Here is a 21,657-nt window from a genome sequence, read left to right as displayed (position 1 = left end):
TGCAGCCTTCAAGTCCCAAGTCTGTTTACTTTCTGAAAAGCAGAGGCACGTGAAAACACAAGCAGTTGTTCCAGCTGTTTTCCAAACAGCCAGTACAGGGCTAGAGAGTCAGAAACTGGCACAGCTACAAGAAACAGACACGGACACACGGCAACATATGTTTTGCACACAATCTGTCATCACAATGGATTCACAACTCCCTTCTCGTAGCAGAGGCTATCCCTCCCAGCTAAATGAGACATGGTTCTTAAGCTCACCCACGGCTGCTAACCTGGCATGGAGCAAATCCACATGCCTCAGCAGATACAGGGGCTTAACTGCACTTGTTAATTCTTTCTGCTAGTAGGGAGCTCCAGCAGCTGAACTGCAAACGATACGGAGTGATCCTTCCAAACTCAGTCCCCTTTCAGCATTAGTGCCTTGCCTTATTTAACCCCAGCACACTCCTAAGTTGGCAGCTGCAGGAGTCTCGTTGCAAGAGGAAAGGCAGACGGATGCTCCATTCCTTCGTAAATCGGGGAAGGGGATGTCCTCAGGCAATGACCTCTCCTTACGACCCCAGTGGGCAGCTAGATTAAGATCAGGCAATGAGTCCTCTTGTCCCACCAGCCGCTCATTTCTAGGCAATCCTGGGAGAAGGCCAACAGCAAACTTCAAATCTTCTTCCTTTGGATCAATCAAAATCCTGGCTTGGAAGACCTCAGCAGTACAGAGGGAGCTGTTTCCTACAGAGCTGCTGGTCCCCTGATCATCACAAAGCTTTAGGTTCTCCAGATGTTGCTGGACTCCAACTTCCATTAGCTCCTGCTACCATGGCCAATGGTAAGCAATGGTGGGAGTCAGGGTCTGACAACAACTGGAGGCTCAAAGCTTTATGAGTACCAACTTGGTCTTCAGAACTCACAGTTCACTAAGGCAGCCTCATCCAACGTAGTGCCCTCCTGGTGTTGCTGGACCACTTCTGGCACCATTGACTACTCTGGTGTAATAGGTGTACAGTGTAGAAATGGGAAAGGGATCAACTCTCAAAAATCCTTGAATCAAGCCGTGGAGCAGGGATGAGTACAGTGGGGAAACCCAGATGCTACAGAACTACAGCAGCCAAGGTCTCTCACCACAGGCCATGCTGGCTGGGGCTGGAGGGCCACAGGTTCCCAACTTCTACCCTAGAGACAAGTTTCCTACTTAGGAGTAACCTCAAGACTGGATTGTTGCATTGCATGCTGTGTGGGAGGTCTGGAAGCTGCAACTGGTGCAAAATGCAGCAGAGCACCATTCTGCTAGCATGCAACACCTTTGCCATTACACGACTGGGCCAGGCATACAAAGCCCTGATGGATTAGAGAGAGAGAGAGAGAGAGAGAGAGAGAGAGACTAAATAAGAAATGAAGCAGCTATGGGGGGATATATTGGACATATGATGCAACAGGAGTGGGAAACCCGATTTTAAGAAATTGTATTAAATTAAAGTAATTTGGTTTGACTTGTAATAATTTGGAAAATTAATAAAAATAATTATTGTGTTTTTGTAAAAAAATGAGAATGTAGAAGAAGGTTGGTAGGTATGACGCAGAAATCAAGAGGAACAAATGGAGCAAAAGATAAGGAAATGAAAAATGCTATTCTTGCTTTGAAGCAGGCTCTTGTGTCTCCTCTGTGCTGGCACTTCCAAACCCCTATAAACCATTTAGACCAGTGGTGTCCAAACTTTTTTCAAAGAGGGCCAGATTTAATGAAGTGAAGGGCTGTGAGGGCCGACCAAAGTTGTTGAGGTTTTTTTTTGGATTTTACTCCAGACCCCCGAAACGGACTTTGGACATGCCTGATTTAGTCTAAATGTACACGAAGCAAAAGGAGTGGCCTCTGGGGTCCTGATATGACGATGGAGCCCAGCCTGGAGGATGGTGGGATATTATTCAAAGAATCTGGACCTGGTAGTAAAGTCTGGCTGGCATGTTTGAGAGTGGTGGCAGCTTCTAGCTTACTAGTAGAAGAGGCTAACAAGATAACTTTGGGCGATGAGATAGAGGTTTGAGCCCCACATGGAATCCCTCAGATCTTAGGAACTGATGGGGGAAAACTGTTACACCCAGGGCAGCAGTCACGCTATGAGGTTGCCTTGCTCACCAACCCAAATGTGACATTTAGGTGGGTAAACACAGTGAACCCAGCCTCCCTCCTTCCAACTACCAGAAGCTTGGAAGCCCATGATTGTGTACAGGTTTTGAATGAAAAGATAGTGGTACATCCCAATTTACAGGATTTTCCATTGGAAAACATTGAAATGGAGATGTTTGTTGATGGGTCCAGTCACATGTTGGATGGCAGAGGACATTCAGGCTTTGCAGTGGTCACACTGGAAGAGGTTCTACACCAGGAAAGAATTTCCTCACAATACTCAGCACAAATGGCAGAACTGATAGCTCTCACTAAGGCCCTTCAATTGGCAGAGCGAAAGCCGGCTGACATTTACACAGATAGCACGTATGCTTATAACGTGGTACATGCCCACTGACTTTTATAGAAAGAGCGGGGTTTTGTAACTGCCTCAGGGCAGCATGGAGCCCATGGTGAGCAGATCATTGCTCTATTAGAGGCACTGCTCTTGCCAGCAAAAATAGCAGTAATGCTCCTATTAGCACATGGGAAATGTGCCAATACAGAAGGGAATAAGAAGGCCTCAAAGATGGCAACTCGCTTGCCCACTATCACACAATATCCTATTCCCAGAGAACCACCAGCATATTCACAAACAGGGAAGAAGGTGATGAATTGTTGGGTGGTCGGTGGGCTTTTTCGAGATGGTTGTTTCTTGGTGACTACACCCCTTCTCAGACTTTTACTGAAAGAATTACATTCCAAAGCCCAAATGGGAAGTGAGGCTCACCTGATGGCGAGGACTACAGTGGCTTGAGGGCTGTTCATGCAGGCACACTCTATAGTCTATAGCTATGATGTTTGCCAGCAATCGCACACGGTAGGAAAGGGACCGACACCGCCCGCCCCCCACACCAATAGGAGGTCGCCCATGGGCCCAGTACCCAATGGAAAGACTGTCAGTGGACTGCAGAATTACCACCCAGTAACAGATACAAACATATATTGGTGTTTGTGGACCAACTTGCTGGATTTGTTTAGGCATTCCCATGCCGCAACTGTACAGCTCAGAAAGTGGTCAAGAAACTACTTGAAATAATTCCTAGATTTGGAGAACCAGCAGTTTCGGATTCCACTCAAGGGACACACTTTACAGCTCTAATAGTTAAGGAACTCTCAAGAGCTTTAAACATACAAGTGCTCTCCCCATCATGTTGACCCACATTTTGACCCCCCCCCGCGAAAACCAAAAAAACCAACTGGAAAAACCCAGAAAAACTCCCCGAAACCTTACTAAAGTACAGATCAGTACAGGTCCTCAGCTAACCAGCAAAAAACAAGCAAGAAAGGAATAAAAATGTTCACTGTTCGGATATCTGAATCTGCAGTGTGTATAACGAGCTTTGAGTACCAATTCCTCATGTTCAGATAAGTGAATTTTCGCAAAGTGAGCATTCAGAAAGAGGGATCCAACTGTAATAACATATTATATTACCTATTATACATTAGATATGACATAATACAATATAATACACTATATATATATACGATTATATTATATTGCATGTTTTCATATTTTTATTTACGCCACTTGAATTATTTTCTGAATATAAAGCAGATTAACGAATGAGGCTTCAATAAACCTTAGCCCTTTTAGGGAGTGCATTTTAACCCACTCACTTGCCGCTGCCCACATCTGAAGGCTCCTCCTTGCTGTCCATGCTGCCCTCGGCCCTGCTGGACCTGCTCATTTCATCCATCCAATCGGAGACCTGCTTGAGGGCGCACTCCACTGTGGAAACCATGTTCTGGACAGCTTCGAGTTCTTCTGGAGACGGGTAAATGGTTGAGTGCTTCATCATCACGTGCCGGTCATCGTTGGCAAACGATCGGATGGATCTCTGTTGAGAGGGTTAGGAAATAACAGGGAGAAAGAAGGTGGGAGGAGGCAGAAGAAGTTGTCAACAGCTCTTCTTTTATGAAATGAGAGGATGAGGGTATTATTTGAAAAAGGGATGGTTGACTCAAACCTGCTGGGCATTTTAGGGCATCACACTTCTGTCCCAATGTCAGCAGACAAACCTATCAGAAGGAGGCACAACACCTGTTCAAACCTGTGAAGTCTGCTTTAAAACCAAAAGAAACAAACAAATGGAATCTCAAAGCCAATGTCTACTGGCCATGTTGGCTATGCTAGGCCTCTACAGCCAGGGGCAGCAATGCTTCTGAATACCAGTGACTGGAAGAAGATGTAGGAAGGGAGAGTGCTCTTGTGCTTGGGTCCTGCTTGGGGTTCCCCACAGGGGCATCTGAGTAGTCACTGTGGGAACAGGATGCTGGTCTAGATGGGCCACTGGCTTGAAAGAGTGGGCCTCCTCTTATGTTCCCTAAGAACTAGCAGTAAGGAGCTACCTTATCCCAAGTCTGACCACTGATCTGAATGCGCCTCCAACTGTGGAGGTAAATGACTAGCAAACATTGACAGCCCTCTCTTCCTCCTCCATGGATTTGTCCACTTCTCTTTTAAAGCCATCCAAGTAGGTGGCCCTCATTGCCTCCCATGGGAGTGAGTTTAATAATGCACTGGAAGAAGCGGAGGTGCTGGTGGTCTACCAGCAGCAATTGGTTATGATCACCAAATGTCCAGAGACAGTCTTCCTCTGACTGCCATAGACTGGGGAACGGCAGCAGGAGAATGCAAGTGTCTCCTTGTCCTGTTTGATGTTTCTTGCGTGGATCTGGCTGACCACTCTTGGAAACAGGATGCTGGACTGCACAGGCCAGTCCTTCCCAACCTAGTGCCCTCCAGATTTTGTTGGTCGGAGTCCCAGCTCCCACCAGCCCCAGCTGGCATGGGCAATAGTTAAAGATAATGGGATGTGATTGATCCAACCAACCATATCTGGGAGGAACCAGGTTAGGAAAGCCTGAGATAGGCCCCTGACCCAATCCTGGAGGACTCTATAAGTAAAGGTAAAGGGACCCCTGACCGTTAGGTCCAGTCATGACCAACTCTGGGGTTGCGGCGCTCATCTCTCTCTTTAGGCCAAGGGAGCCGGCGTACAGCTTCTGGGTCATATGGCCAGCATGACTAAGCCGCTTCTGACGAACCAGAGCAGCGCACGGAAACGCCATTTACCTTCCCGCCAGAGCAGTACCTATTGATCTACTTGCACTTTACATGCTTTCGAACTGCTAGGTTGGCAGGAGCAGGGACCGAGCAACGGGAGCTCACCCCGTTGCGGGGATTCAAACCGCCGACCTTCTGATCGGCAAGCCCTAGGCTCTGTGGTTTAACCCACAGCACCACCTATCCTTAAGCAAATGCAAGTCCAGAATTGTTCAGTCTTCATCCCCACAAGATTTGGAGGAGGAGGAAGAGGAAGCGACCCCTCTCAGCAGTGCCCCTCCTGGCGCTCAGCTACCCTCCCTCTCCTGCCTCCGCCACCCACAGGAGAAGAGGGGAAGCAGAAGGGCACCAGAGCAATGAAAAGCTCCACTCCATTGCCCTATGGCTCATGGGTTTCCAGGCTGCTTCTGACTCAGATGCACTGGCAGGCAATAAATCCTCCTGAAACTCTGTCTCCCATTTGCTTCTGAACTGGCACCTGAAACATGTTCTTTTCCCTTCCTTCCTTCCACTCTGTCTCTTAGCAATAACATTTGGAGGAGCACAGAAGAAATCAATAGGCTTGGGATGCTCTCCCATCAGTTGGCCAGCAGGAATTCATTAATTGTGAGTGTGCCACCAGCCCTACACCCCCTCCTGCTCGGCAGCCATTGGTCCAAAATAGATTTTAAAGAACATCGCAATAGTTCAAGTACAGGGCGGCACAGCTGTCTTTCTCCTCTCTCTCGGCACTCTACAACCAAAAAGGGGTAAGGAGGAGTGGGGACCAAAAGCAGCATCCCTGGAATCCCTGTGCCTGGGCAGGTGAGTTTGGAAGCCCACGTTCCAAGCCCACAGCAGGGGTTTCACCTTGCGGAAGGGCAGGGGAAGGGCTGGACTGGGCTGAGAACATCAGCATTTGGTTATACAACCCAGCAGAGTTCAAGGTCGCCTGAGCCACTCTCTCAAGCAAGATAGCTGGTGCCACTTCCAGCAAAAAAAAGAGTCACGTTATTCTTGAGCGTTCTCTCCCCCCCCCCCCCATGCCTTCACTCAATAATTCATAGACTGCAGCCTCCGTGCTCCCTGGGTTTTGATGATGCCCCAGCCATAAATCAAAGAACGTTTTGCTCTGCTTGAGAGTGGTGCCAGACCACCTCCCTTTTAACTCAGCAGCATCTCCTCCTTCTCCCCCGGAAGCTGTTTTGGCAAGTCTGCTGGCAGGCCAGGAAGGGAGAGGGAGAGAGGGAGGAAGTCTTCCCATAGCCTCCTTCCTGCCTGCTCATTGCCCCAGCGCCTGCAGCCATGGGGACCTACCATGGCTGGCTACAGTAAGCTTCAGCTCTGGTACCCTTCCCCTTCCTCTTTCTCCTTCTCCCTCCTCCGGGGTGTCTTCGCTAGGCACTGTTTCGCCTGCCAGAACCTCCTCATAAGCCTCTCAGTCGCTTGACGGCTCAGGAGGTCACGCAGGTGCAATGCTCCAGAAGTCAGACTCTGCAGCACACCTGCAAAAAAAGCACAGAGAAGGAGGAGGGGCGTGTTTCATAAAAACAGAAAGCTGAAGTCGAAAGTGGTGAGAGATTGGGAACAAATCCGGAATGTGAGAATATGGGGGGCGGGGGGGGGGGAGGCCCATGGGGGGAACAGAAGCCACACTGTGTTTTCAAGTAACTTTTTAAAAATTGATTTTCAGCATACAGGAAAGTAAGAAACAGTTTAATACCAACTGTATAAAAAAAGAAAAGTTAACTGTAAGAAATAAAACTTGAAGTTGACTTTCCGGGCATGTGCATAATAAACATCCTGCATGAGTGATCTACTCTGGTAAGTACCGGTACATCCAGCAAGCATCTCAATCAATTTCTGAACATTCTGTCCCATTTTTCCATTTTGGGGTCTAGGGAACTGGAAACGCTATGAAGGGTGTATGGAAACCAACAGAACTCAAATCATCAAAATCCACTTAAAGGCTGTGGAGATGGAGACTGTGAATGTTCCTTACATCACAAAATCATACCATATATATTTTTTAGTCTGGCCTCTAGGAACTCTTAATTTGAATGTCTAATTTTCAAGCAACGCAACGTCCCATACTTTCACACACCACTGGAAACAAATCTGAAATATGGGGTGGGGGAGGTTTAGGGGGGAGCAGAAGCTATGCTGCTTTGTGAAAAACAGAAGCCCCCACGGAAGACGCAAGCCACTATGAGCCTCCTTTGCCAACCCTAGCCAGCCCAGAGAATTTCCAGCACTGCCTACCCCCTAAGCTTCAGTGGTGCGGTTATTCAGGAAAACACATTCCGAGTATGAGAAATGTTCAGCGGAAATTTCTGCTGCCCTAAAATCAATGGGAGATCAGATCTGGCATGTTTGTTTGACTTCTGCTCAGTAAACAAAACTAACAACAACAAAGTATTTTATATTAATGTCATGCGCTGCATAAATATCTGAATTCCCCACCACCACCACCAACAGGAAAAAAACTGCTGAACTGAAATATTTCATAGGGAAGGAGCAGGGGAAGAATCAATAAAGTGCACTTAGTGCAGTTTAAATGTTATTTTCAAATAAATTCAACGTTTTATTTAGAAATTTGTTTTAGTGGAGCACTTTTTGTGGCCTGCTTAATTTTATTCTTACCTATTATATGCCACCAGAGTATCCTCGTGGGATTCAGTGTGGCTTAGTGGTTAGAGCTCTCTACGAGGACCCGGAGACCCAGGTTCAAATCATCATTCAGTCATGAAACCCAAGGGGCCCAGACACCACTTCTCAGTTTACCCTACCTCACAAGGTGGTTGTGAGGATAAAAAGGGTGGGGGGGGAGGAAGTACATCCATCACTATTAGCTCTTTGGAGAAAAGGTGGCGATATAAATGATACGCGCTGAATCAAACTGTAGAGTTGGAAGAGCCAGTGGTGTAGCGTGGGTTGTCAGCACCCGGGGCAAGGCAAGTAATTTGCGCCCCCTAACCCGTGGATTTGCGCCCCCTAACCCTAACCCCCGGATGTTGCGCCCGGTGCGGCCGGCCCCCCCTGCACCCCCCACGCTACGCCCCTGGGAAGAGCCATCTAGTCTAACCACCTGCAATGCAGAAATATAAACTAAAGCATCTATGACAGATGTTCATGTACATATTTGCAACATACACCTGGCCTTTCTCATCAAAGGGCTTCTACCTGCCGAAGGAATGACCCTGAGAATGATGGCGAAAGGGAAGCACAGATTCTCGAATTTCGTTTGCATCCTTATAACCTGATGCCTGTTTTATCTGTAAAAGCCGTGCATTTCCAGAGAACACATTCCTAACCTTTCTCATCTACCCTACTTGGTCCTCACATCTGCCTTCTCTTTTCTCCCCCCCCCCCTGCCCCTCCTGCCCCATTTACAGCTGGGAAGTCTGCAAATGTATGTTTTTCTGCAGAACTGCTGGATTTTGTCCGGGAGGTTTGCAAGTTGCAATTATCTTTGCTTGTTTGTCAATTCTGTTTCGCTCTGTCTAAATATGTCATTTGCCGCCGCCTCCCCCCCCCCCCCATTTAATTGCTGGGATCCTCTATGCCCTGCCTTGGCATGCCCTGGCACTCTCTGTCTCTCTCTTGGTGGGTACAATGGTTTGATTATTCCCAGTCGTGGTCCAACCGCCAAAGAGTGCCGTTGCCTGCTTTCAAATCACACCCCCCCCCAAAAAAAACACACACACCATCCCCTTGTTGGTGCCAAGCAGAAGTTTATTACCTCAAATAAAGGGTTGGGGGATAGGGCAAGAGAGACGGTTTGATAGACAGCAACCCAATGGATAATTATTTCATATTCAGGTCAGCACAGAGTGCAGGCGGCTGCAAAAAGGGAGAATTCCATACTGGGAATCATTAGGAAAGGAATCGAAAATAAAACCGCCAATATCACAGCACCGCTATTCAAATCTATGGTGCGGCTGCGCATGGAACATTGTGCACAGCTCTGGCCTCCTCACTTCAGAAAGGATTGTTGTTTAGCAAGGATCCAGAGCTGGAGCAACTTCCCTTTGAGGAAAGGCAGAAACCATTTTTGTGGGGAGGGTTAGTTATGGGGTGGGGAGCAAGCAAGAAGGGGTATAATGTAAGAGGTGTCTTAAGATTGTGCATGGTGTTGAAAGAGACATTTTCCTCCCCATTAAAGTGACACGCAGGTCCCTCCATCCAATCACAGTGTCGGGAAACTGTGTTTTAGGCAAGCAATTGCATAACAAGCCAACAATTCCCATTGATTCCTATGTGGAAATTTCTAATATGTTTCTGACCACCCCAAAATGATTGAATAAAACCGGGGAAACCCCCTGAAACCTTGCAGAAGGCAAACAAGGGAGGAATAAGTGCTCTCTTATTTATCCCATCTCCTTCCCTCCTTCTCACTATGGCTTCTAACGAAACGGGTGCCACAGACCAGCAAAACACAAAAAGTAAGGGTTGTTTAAGGCTGCTTATCTGTTTGCAGTACTACACGCAGGTCCAGCTGCCTGGATATCTTGATCTGTGGTGTGTATAGTGAGGTTACCAATTCCTTGTGTATGGATAAGTGAATTTTCATATAAATGAGCACCAGGATAGCAGGACCTGTGTGTATAACCTTGTGGAGCCATTCAAATGAAACTTAATTGTCGTAAGACTCAAGACACGCAAAAGAAAGTGCTTCTTCGCACAGCGCACACCTAAATGACAGACTCTGCTCCACAAGACGATCAACGTGGATGTATTTTAAAGAGGTTCAGACAAATCCGCGGAGGGCGGAGCCAGAAGTGGCCACTAGCCATGATGTCTATGTTCTGCTTCAAGTGCCAGAGACAGCATGGCTCTTTTGTTGGGTACTGCAGATGGAGACAGGTGCTGCTGAACTCAGGTCCCACATGAATCCGACTGGCCAGTGTGGTAACAGGATGTTGGACCAGATAGGATTTTGGCTCTCCTTATGTTAACTTTCATAAAATGCAATGGCAAATAAGTTAAGTTTTGACATCCCTGGGACTTAATCTCAGGGTTGTGAGTTTGAGCCCCATGTTGGGCAAAATAATAATAATAATAATAATAATAATAATAATAATAATAATAAGATGATGATAATAATAATAATAATAATAATAATAATAATAATAATAATAATAATTTATTTATACCCTACACATCTGACTGAGTTTCCCCAGCCACTCTGGATGACTCCCAATCGAGTGTTAAAAACAATACAGCATTAAATATTAAAAACTTCCCTAAACAGGGCTGCCTTCAGATGTCTTTTAAAGATAAGATAACTGCTTATTTCCTTCACATCTGAAGGGAGGGCATTCCACAGGGCGGGCGCCACTACCAAGAAGGCCCTCCGTCTGGTTCCTTGTAACTTTACTTCTCGCAGTGAGGGAACCACCAGAAGGTCCTCAACGCTGGACCTCAGTGTCCAGGCTGAACAATGGAGGTGGAGACGCTCCTTCAGGTATACAGGGCTAAGGCTGTTTAGGGCTTTAAAGGTCAGCACCTGCATTCCTTCATTGCAGATGACCCTTCTCACAGGAGCCAACTCCCAGAGCCCAAGGTTCCTTCCAATTCTACAATTCTATTATTATACTATTCTGTGATTCTCTGACCTGGCACCAAAAACAGGGGTGGGGAAGAGCAACTAAGCTCCTAGCCCTAACTTTGCTATCACATCACACCCCTACCCACACCCCCAATACAGTTTAATAAAACTGGCTACTGCCATCCATACAAAAACATTTGTAGTTTCATTGCATAATTACAGTGCAGCCAAAACAGCAGTGATGCCAAGCCATGAAACCATGGTTTAGGAAGAAGCACATCCTTCTGGGTGCCACAGGCCAGTAGCAGGCAGAGCAATGAATGTAAATGTTACCTTTGTGCAGCAGGCCAGTTTCTGCACCCACCCACACACCCCTCTGCCCTCCATCCAGACAACCAAGGGGCATAAGCAGAGGTTCAAGGACACAGTCAAGCCAAGCCAAAACACTCAAGAGGGGCATTAAGTAGGGCTGGTGTGTCGCCTAGGGAGAGTGAGTGATGCTGAATGGGAATGCAGAGTCTCAGGGGCCAGACAGAGAGGCTTATAGGGATGTATTTGGCCCCTGGCCTGAGGTTTCACACCCCGGATTTAGTGTCACAGATGGACCTGGAATCAAGGCTTATTTCTCCCTAACGAATACTGACCACTAGTCAGCCTTCAACCATTGGTGGAGGCTTAAGGAGAATGAGCTGCCTGATAATGGAATCGACAATTCTGATTTCTGGAATCACACTAAGTTAAACCCTTTGTGGCTTGTTTACCCCCTAGTAAGAAGACTGATGTGGGGTGCGCAGGATGAAAATGTTAAAATGCACTGCGCATGCAGAGTGCAGCCTACAGTGACGTGGGCTTTACGGAGAAAAACGCAAATATGCCAAAAATGCAAAAGCAAACATTTTCAGTTTACATTGAAAACTTTTCTTATATCCTATGGAATGACCTAGTTTAAGCATGTTTACTTTACTTTGTATTTAGCAAACAAAGTTTGTATTTTACTTGTGTGTGGTAAGCAACATCCACCCATTGTTACTAATGAACTCATAAAATGAGGGCGCGACCCCCCCCCCCGCAACAAAGCACTAGAAAGTTTTCCACTTTGGAGGCTTTCAACCCCACTTCACTGCTTACTAAATCAGAATTTACAGCTCGCCCAGCAGGCAAAACTAGATCAATGGAATTAAGTTTCAAATTCTAGTGAAATGAAATCATACAAGGGATAGGCTGGAAAGCTAGCTACTCTGAGGTCAAACCCACCTCGATCATGCTTAGGATGAGAACACCCCTTTTCAGAAGCCCCACTGATATAGGTCATTCCTGCTCAGAAACCACCAGAGTTCTTGGCTTGCCAAGCAGATTCTCAAAGCAGCCATGTCCAATCCCACTCCCTAACTCAAAGCTTGAGGTTTCCTCCCTGGCCTCGTTCCTACTTTGACACCCATCCAGCCAGAATGCAATACGTTTTACTCTTTTCCTGCAATCCCATCTCCCCATCAACAGTGCCGTCCTTGAAGCTTTCCTGCTAAATTACTGGGTGTGCCCATATCCCACCCCAGAATTCAAGACTTACCTCTGTCAAGTATCTTGGATGCACCAAGCTCAAGCGACTTCTTTGGAAACCCCAGAGGAGCTTGTAAGTGCTGACAAACACACCTTGGTTTATCAGAACGCTGTCACACTGAGAAAACTGCACTCGGTAACCTGTGGCTAATTTGGAGGTGCAGCAACAATGCGGCTTTACAGAACCTCCGTGCTTCGCTAGCAAGGAGGACGAGTTTGACAGGTATCATTGTTAGAGCTTGTTCAACCGGCCTTTCCTCCCAGCAGAGAGAAAGGAAACAAAAAACAGAAAGGTATCTGGGCAGAGACTGCTCATTTACAGCAGATTACAAGAAACACCTTTGTGTTAAGACTGAGGCAGCTGAGGAATCTATCCCTCTCTCCCAAAACGCTTCTCCAGAGCAAGAAATCCACACCTCCATACAAAAATGTTTAAAATAGAAGACATTGTGCAGGTAGCTTCTCTCGCTACACAGCTGAAAAATTAGAAAGCGCATTGTGTTCCTTCTGCAGTATAATTTTAATTCCTGGCCTCTGCCCAAGGTGCTCTCTGGTAGCATCTGTCACAGTCGGAAACTGTGCATCTGGGTCACAGGAGAGAGAGCGGCTCTGAGAAGCCCTAAGTTTCGGTGCTGGGAACTGATGTTGTAAATTGAACTCTTTTCTGGGTAGGGGAGAGACAGAGATCAGAATGAAGGTTTGCAGAGCTGACCAGAGGGAAGATACCTTGCTAGCAAGCAAATGGAATGCTTAACCACGGGGGACAACTGAGCACGAAGTCCAAATGCAGCCAGTATATCTACTGGGGTCCTTCCAGCTCCCACAGTACATGCTACTGTACTGAAATTCCCTTCAGCTCTAAAAACAACTTTGCCCTGTGACACAGGTAACCTACATCAGCCCCTGCTTTGCACACACACAGCCCCAGGGTTCCATCACATTATCACCAATTAAAAATAATCAGATGGCAGGTGAAGGGAAAGGCCCACCTCTGCTGGAGATTCTGGAGAGGTCCTGTCAGTCAGAAGCAGGCAATTACTAGACTAGAGGGATCACTAATCGGGCCTGGTGCAAAAGGCACCTTCCTGTGTTGCTAGGAAGCACTGCTTGTAGAGAAGCATGTAGAACCAGTTCTTTGGATCCCAGCCTCTGTTTCCATACTCAAGCTTCCAAAACACAGGCCAGCAAATCTACGCAGAGCACCAAAATGTTCAGGAGAATAGTAACTGCTCTTTGTGAGTGCCTGTACTAACACTCCCAGAAGGAGCAGCAGCTGTAGTGCTTGTTGCTGTTTTGCAACTTTGACCTGTTGCAGGACCTTGGCCAGACCTTAGCAGAGCATATGCAGAGTTCCAGAAAGCAATCAGTTGCAGGCAGGATGGGCGAAGCAGGAACAAAACGCTGCTACCAGTAACTTGTTTACTTACAGGTGTTTATTATTTACAGCAGACTCTACAAGTTACTATATAAGGTAAAGGTAAAGGGACCCCTGACTGTTAAGTCCAGTCACGAACGACTCTGGGGTTGCACGCTCATCTCACTCTATAAGCCGAGGGAGCCGGCGTTTGTCTGCAGACAGCTTCCAGGTCAAGTGGCCAGCATGACTAAGCCACTTCTGGCGAACCAGAGCAGCACACGGAAACACCATTTACCTTCCTATCGGAGCAGTACCTATTTAAGTACTTATACTTTGATGTGCTTTTGAACTGCTAGGTGGGCAGGAGCAGGGACCGAGCAACGGGAGTTCACCCCGTCACGGGGATTCGAACCGCCGACCTTCTGATCGGCAAGTCCTAGGCTCTGTGGTTTAACCCACAGCGCCACCCGTGTTCCTTAAGTTACTATATACAAGAACAGAAAACAGATCTTAACTAGCTCTCTCTTAACAAACTCCAAACGACTCTCAGAACACCACACTGACCAACAAACTATCCAGTCAGTAAGGTCATAAGTCATCATGCCTGTGTGAGACCTCAACCAATGGTAAACCTTTATCCAGGGTCCCATATCTCCAGAGCAAGGAAACAGGTGTGGATGCAGGCTGGTGAAGCTCCCAGCATCTTGCCAGAAGCCTCTGGTTGTGGTGGTGGTTGCCTAAAAAAAAATCAGACTTAACCAGCTGGCCGCATTTCCAGAAGAAAGCCTTACAGGTCAAGCACAGCTGTGCTAGGATGCTGCCACCTGCAGTCTCTCTACCTCCCACACATGACACTCTGCCACACTCCCAATATCACCTTGAACCTAAATGCAGCACCATCATCCTTGCCTCTTCCTACAATGTGGGGGAGTGGGGGGACACAAGGGCATTTTGTAGCCCATGAGGTGTGGCCAAGATTGCAAAGGAGCCACCCAGTTGCTGTCTTTCTTTCTTGAAGGCACTTGTACAATTCTGCAAAGTATACACATGTACAGTTCTCCCTGGGACAAAAGTGGGTACTGGCAAGGAAGACTCTCGCAAGGGCAATAAGAACCAGAGCATACCTTAGACAGGCTCGCCTCCCCAGAATACCTCAAGTGCATGCAAACGCAGGGAAATCACTAGAATACATGACACAAAGACAAGAATATGCAAAAGGGAAAAGGTTGCATTTGTAGTATGTGGGAGAAGACGATCGTCCACCATGCAGTTCACAGAACTCTCCAAACCAGGGGTGGGGAATCTCAGGTCTGGGGGGCAAACATGGCCCTCAAAGCCTCTTTACCTGGCCCTCAGGACTCTCCCAGAATATGTCCCCTTCCCATGCCACTCACTGGCCCTGCTTTCCACCCTTGACCATTATTTCCTGGCAGAAATGCTTTTGAACTAATGCCTCTGGCTTGCCTGGATGGAAGAAAGAAAGTTGTCTAGAAGTCTCTGGAGTTCAAATACAGCGGTACCAATGGAATCCATTCCAGAAGTCCGTTCGACTTCCAAAATGTTAGGAAACCAAGGCGTGGCTTCCTGCAGCCAACTGGAAGTCACATAAGCCGCGTCAGACATTCAGGTACCAAAGAGTGTTTGCAAACCGGAAGACTCACTTCTGGGTTTGTGGTGCTGGGGACCCAAAACGCTCGACTCACAAGGCATTTGGGATCCAAGGTATAACTGTAAAACCTAATCTTCAAAGGTAAGGAGTCACATCCACGGCTGCTCCCCCACTTTGCCTCTCATCACACCCACTACTGGCATGCTGCCCCTGGAAGGCTAACGTGGTCCTCGGAGCTGCCCTAAACTTTAGTTAATCCAATCTTCCTTGCACACAACTTGAAAACAGCCAGCAAGCAGTGTTAGAAACTGGGATAGAAAAGCTAGGAGCCAAATGGCTCCTGGGACCTGGGTTGTGGGCGACAAAACAGAATGTCTAGTCGCCATTTGAGGGGGTTGGCAACACTTATTTATTATATCCATAAGCATAAATTCACATAAGTGACACATTGTTAGTAGCACATTTTTAACAAAAATTGCTAATACGTTTAATTTGGTGTATACAATAAAAATATTGGTACCATACTTCAATTTTTGAAATACTCTACTCTTTATTGCCATACGCCTTACCATATTGTCTATCCTTAACATATACTTCAAGGCTTCAAAGCATATACATTTTGGTTTTATTTATTTATTTATTTATTTATTTATTTCCTACCCATATTGCTGAGTTTCCCCAGCCACTCTAGGCGGTTCCCAACAGAATATTACACAGAATAAAACTTCAAATATTAAAAACTTCCCTAAATAGGGCTGCCTTCAGATGTCTTCTAAAAGTCAGATAGTTGTTTATTTCCTTGACATCTGATGGGAGGGCGTCCCACAGGGTGGGTGCCATCACTGAGAAGGCCCTCTGTCTGGTTCCCTGTAACCTCACTTCTCGCAATGAGGGAACCGCCAGAAGGCCCTTGGAGCTGGCCCTCGGAGTGGGCTGAACGATGGGGGTGGAGACGCTCCTTCAAGTATACAGGACTGAGGCTGTTTAGGGCTTTCAAGGTCAGCACCAACACTTTGAATTGTGCTCGGAAACGTACTGGGAGCCAATGTAGGTCTTTCAGGACTGGTGTTATGTGGTCTACGTGGCCAGTCACCAGTTTGGATGTCGCATTTTGGATTAGTTGCAGTTTCCGGGTCACCTTTAATGGTAGTCCCACGTAGAGCACACTGTAGTAGTCCAAGCGGGAGATAACTAGAGCATGCACCATTCTGGCGAAACAGTCTGCAGGCAGGTAGGGTCTCAGCCTGCATACCAGGTGGAGCTGGTAGACAGATGCCCTAGACACAGAATTGACCTGCGCCTCCATGGACAGCTGTGAGTCCAAAATGCAAAGTGAAGCAGTTTGCCTGGGCGGCAGCTCCCAGTAGGGCAATGCCATGCCCAACACATGCTGCTTGGGTGCTTGCTTGTGGCTGCCAGATGCGCATCTCCTTCTCCTGCTCGTCCACCAACAACAGACGCCAATGGCTGACCAGCTTATTGGGAACTCTCAGCACAGGGAGGCAAGTATTTAAGCTGAAGTGGTTGTGGGAGGGTGATTTATTCACAGGAGAGCTCTAGAGGCGCTCTCTGGGGTTAGAAGACTGAATTGCCTTTTCAGGTTTGTGTAGAGAATAATCCTCAGCTGGTATCTTCCCAGGGGTAGTCAACCTTTTTATACCTACCGCCCACTAATGCATCTTTCTTGATGGTAAAATTTCCTTACCGCCCACCAGTGCTGCAGTAACTCAATTATTTTAGCACAAGTACAAAGGGTTTTTTTAAAAGAAAAAAGTACTTCAATTTATCTTTTAATTTCTGCTTTATGCATGTTTATAATGTTTTTTGTTTTTTGGGGGGGACGCAGGTGGCGCTGTGGGTAAAAACCTCAGCGCCTAGGGCTTGCTGATCGAAAGGTCAGCGGTTCAAATCCCCGCGGCGGGGTGCGCTCCCGTTGTTCGGTCCCAGCGCCTGCCAACCTAGCAGTTCGAAAGCACTCCCGGGTGCAAGTAGATAAATAGGGACCGCTTACTAGCGGGAAGGTAAACGGCGTTTCCGTGTGCGGCTCTGGCTCGCCAGAGCAGCGATGTCACACTGGCCACGTGACCCAGAAGTGTCTCTGGACAGCGCTGGCCCCCGGCCTCTTGAGTGAGATGGGCGCACAACCCTAGAGTCTGTCAAGACTGGCCCGTACGGGCAGGGGTACCTTTACCTTTATAATGTTTTTAACTTTATGAAGTTAAATGTGGAAACAATAAATTGAAATTACTTTTAAAGGTAAAGGTACCCCTGCCCGTACGGGCCAGTCATGTCCGACTCTAGGGTTGTGCGCCCATCTCACTTAAGAGGCCGGGGGCCAGTGCTGTCCGGAGACATTTCCGGGTCACATGGCCAGCGTGACGAAGCTGCTCTGGCGAGCCAGCACCAGCGCAGCACACGGAAACGCCGCTTACCTTCCCGCTATAAAGCGGTACCTATTTATCTACTTGCACTTTGACGTGCTTTCAAACTGCTAGGTGGGCAGGAGCTGGGACCAAAAGACGGGAGCTCACCCCGCAGCGGAGATTCGAACCGCCGACCATATGATCGGCAAGCCCTAGGCACTGAGGTTTTACCCACAGCGCCACCTGCGTCCCTCCGAAATTACTTTTAACTGGCGATTAATGAGATCCTTGAGGCTGATGCTATGAGACTAAGTATGAGATATCTGGTTCGATTTTCGTAAGGGACAAATGAAGGTCTCCTCTTTCGGTGATATTCAGATGGTTTCTCTGTTTGCTCATAATATGATTAACAGCACTGAAGCCTGATTCTACAAGATACGTGGTAGGCAAAGGTATCAATAAATTGAATATCATTTTCCACATGTTTGGATATAATGCAGGCATTTTTTTATTTTGCCAGAGTTTTTGGTATCCACCACTGCCGAAATTACATTTACTCTCTTCGTCATTTTTAAGTTCTAATAGTTTTTCTTGGCAAGTTATATCAACCTCAGCAACATTTGCTATAAAAGGATTTATCATCCAGTCATGCACCTTCAAGTTCAAAATACATTCGTACCTCGTTTTGTGGCCAGGATCTGTTCCGGAGCCCCGGCCGCTAGCCCAAAAGGACACAGGGTAAATTGCTGCGTCTGCGCAATGTGCAGAATGGTTTGCGCTTTTGCACATGCACGAAGTGCGATTTAGCGCTTCTGTGCATGTGTGAGCGGCAAACCCAAAAGTAACCTGTGCTGGTACTTCCGGGTTTGCCGTGGATGTTCACCGGGATGGACGCTAGACGAGGCGGACGTTCGTGGAGGTATTACTGTATCTTGAAATCGTTTCTCCATATCCAATTTATTCTTATTGTCCTGGCACAGCTGTCAAAACATTCTATTATCTTTGGTGTTAGATTTGATCTTATTTACAGCTCTAATTATTATACTTAATGATGAATGGAAACTTGTACTTAATGTTTTCTTACAATGTTGTCTGTGCACAACACAATGAATACACAAAACATTTGGCACTTCCTCCTTCAAGTAAGCAAGAAATCCACAATAGTGACCTACCATTGATGGTGCAACAATACTGTTCAAGGGTATATTATTTTGTGCAAAGTATGATTTCACAGCATTAAATATTGATAATCCTTTTGTATCTGTAATCAGAATGACAGTGAATAGCATTTCTTCTTGCAATGTTTTCATCAAGGTACTGGACATATGTCATCAGTAGAGCATTATTATCTGCAATGACAGATTTGTCCAATTGTATGGAAAATTAAAAATTTTGGAGAATACCTATACAGTGGTGCCCCGCAAGACGAATGCCTCGCAAGACAGAAAACCCGCAAGACGAAAGGGTTTTCCGTTTTCAGAGGCGCTTCGCAAGACGAATTTCCCTATGGGCTTGCTTCGCAAGACGAAAATGTCTTGCGATTTTTGAGGTTTTTTTCCGCTCCCCAACCCCTTTTTCTAAAGCGCTAAGCTGCTAATAGCCTTTTAGCAGCTCATCCGCTAATCCCTTAAGCCTTTAATAGCCGTTAATAGCCCTTAAACTGCTAATAGCGCTAATAGCGCTAATCCGCTAGTGGGCTTGCTTCGCAAGACGAAAAAACCGCAAGACGAAGAGACTCGCGGAACGGATTCTTTTCGTCTTGCGAGGCACCACTGTAAGTTTATTTTCAACATTAGCCACTATTTCATCAATGAGTCTCTTTACTGTGCTATGACTAAGGGGCAGGAGTGTTTTTAAAACTTCAGGTATATCCTGATGCATTACTGTTGAGATAAATTCTTAATAGAGGGTATTATCAAAGTTTCTCCAATATTATGGCTTTTTGCAATTAATTGTGATACACGATAAACTGCAGTTAATCCATCCTCATTCTTTGCATGTTGTTTTTGAAACGATGCAGCTATTGTTGAACGATTTTGAAATCTTTCATAGATTTCTTGAAAATATTCAATGGGCTTATCTTTATCTTGTGAATGCTTTGTAGCAAGATGTTCTCGAAATCGACTTGGCTTCATTGCTTTATTAGATAATGTCTTGTGGCACAGTAAACACATTGGAAGCTGTTTATTTGTAACAGATTTCAACAAAACCCATCTTCAGGTACTCTGGTAAATAGCCAAGAGCATATTTCTTTTTTCCAGACATGGGTTCTAAATTTGTTGCACAATTTAACAACCACTTTTACTCTTACCATGTTTTGATCTGCACTCCACACAGTGCTTCCCCCCCCCTTTCCCCTTTTATTACAAACATCGAAAACAACGCTGTATTAGGTGGCAATTTTTATTATGTGTCACCATAAAAATAAATCCCCCTTTTTCTACTTTTCCTTTCTTCTTCTTTACCTTCCTTATATTATATCAATATAGCGGGGGTCTCTTTTTTCCTTTCGCTTTATTCTCTCCATCTCCTTTGTTTCCTTCTTTTCCTTCTTTCTTTTACTTTATAAGCTGACAAAACTTAACTTGCCAAAACACGAGCCATGCCAAACACCATGATTCTGCCTGTCCCTGCTTTCTCTCCTCCACTATTTTCCACTATTTTTTCTATTTTACTTCCTTTTTTCAGTTTCCCCCCTTCCTTTTCCTTTTCATCTCCTTTTTTAAATTCTGTTCTTTTACCTTCCTTATGGCAATGTCCAGAAGTAAGGCTGAGCTAGTTAGCCCAATTATTATTATTAGTCAACCACAATTCCCTCCTTCTCCTGCCTATAACTTTTCTTTTCCCTCTTTCTCCTATTTTACAAGTACTCTGCTCCGCTTCTGCCTGTCCTTGAAGAAGAGTTTGGATTTTATATCCTGCCTTTCACTACCCTTAAGGCAACCTTTCTCCACCTGTGGGTCCCCAGATGTTGCTGAACTACAACTCCCATCACCCCTAGCTAGCAAGGCCAGAGCTCAGGGATGATGGGAGTTGTAGTCCAACATCTGGGGACCCACAGGTGGAGAACCGCTGCCTTAAGGAGTCTCAAAGCGGCCAGCAATCTCCTTTCCCTTCCTCCCCCACAACAAACACTCTGTGAGGTGAGTGGGGCTGAGAGACTTCAGAGAAGTGTGACTGGCCCAAGGTCACCCAGCAGCTGCATGTGGAGGAGCGGGGAAGCGAACCCGGTTCGCCAGATTACGAGTCCACCACTCTTAACCACTGCACCACACTGTCCCTGCTATCGTGCTAGGGGTCATGGGAGTTGTAGTTCCAAAACATCTGGAGGGCCGAGTTTGCCTATGCCTGCCTTATATGGTACACTGGCCATACAAGGTGGACACATTCACAGACAGGGCCACTGGATACTTTTCTACTGCCCTGCTTATGCATGTAATAATAATAATAATAATGAATTAATTAATAATAATAAAATTTATTTATACCCCACCATCCCCGGCCAAACCCGGGCTCAGAGCGGCTAAAATTTAATATATAACATATTACCATAAAATCAAGCGATCAATTAAAAGACATCCTAAGATCAAATCAGAATCAAAGTGAAATCTAATCAGATGGCAACCCGCAAATTAGGGATGGGGACCTTAATGCCCACCTGGCCTAACTGTTTATACTGATCTTATATGAGCCTGTGAGAAAAGTTGGGGGGGGGGCACTTTCATGCAAGTTCTTATGGGGGAAAGCGAAGTCAGACTGAACCCCGACCAAAGGCCTGGTGGAACAGCTCCAACTTGTAGGGCCTGCAGAAAGATATCAGATCCCGCAGGACCCTGGTCTCTTGTGGGAGAGCATTCCACCAAGTCGGGGCCACAGCAAAAAAGGCCTTGGCCCTGGTCGAGGCCAGTCTAATCTCCCTGATGCCCAGGACCTCCAAGATGTTATTATTTGCGGACTGTAAGGTCCTCTGTGGGGCATACCAGGAGAGGCGGTCCCGTAGGTATGGGGGTCCTA

General features: G+C 46.5%; 1 protein-coding gene across 22 annotated transcripts in view; it reads right to left on the bottom strand.

The window, feature by feature from the left end:
• The window catches only part of STRBP (spermatid perinuclear RNA binding protein), a 128,918-nt gene that overhangs the window by 58,612 nt on the left and 48,649 nt on the right, over window positions 1-21,657 (bottom strand). For 13 of the 22 annotated variants that reach the window (XM_083423028.1, XM_083423035.1, XM_083423041.1 and 10 more), the window contains exons 2-3: window positions 6,524-6,711; window positions 3,778-3,998 (exon numbers count right to left, since the gene is read on the bottom strand). In XM_083423028.1, the coding sequence (XP_083279154.1) occupies window positions 3,778-3,998; window positions 6,524-6,526 (224 nt within the window). In that variant the 5' untranslated portion in view covers window positions 6,527-6,711. Of the gene's footprint in view, window positions 1-3,777; window positions 3,999-6,523; window positions 6,712-12,324; window positions 12,468-21,657 lie in introns of those variants that run through there. The other 9 variants (XM_083423021.1, XM_083423032.1, XM_083423044.1 and 6 more) reach the window with 3 other exon arrangements.

Source organism: Podarcis tiliguerta (assembly GCF_965153285.1).
Source record: "Podarcis tiliguerta genome assembly, chromosome: Z".
NCBI classification, from domain to species: domain Eukaryota; kingdom Metazoa; phylum Chordata; class Lepidosauria; order Squamata; family Lacertidae; genus Podarcis; species Podarcis tiliguerta.
Note: the sequence above shows the minus strand (reverse complement) of the source record. Positions and strands in the feature narration are given on the sequence as shown.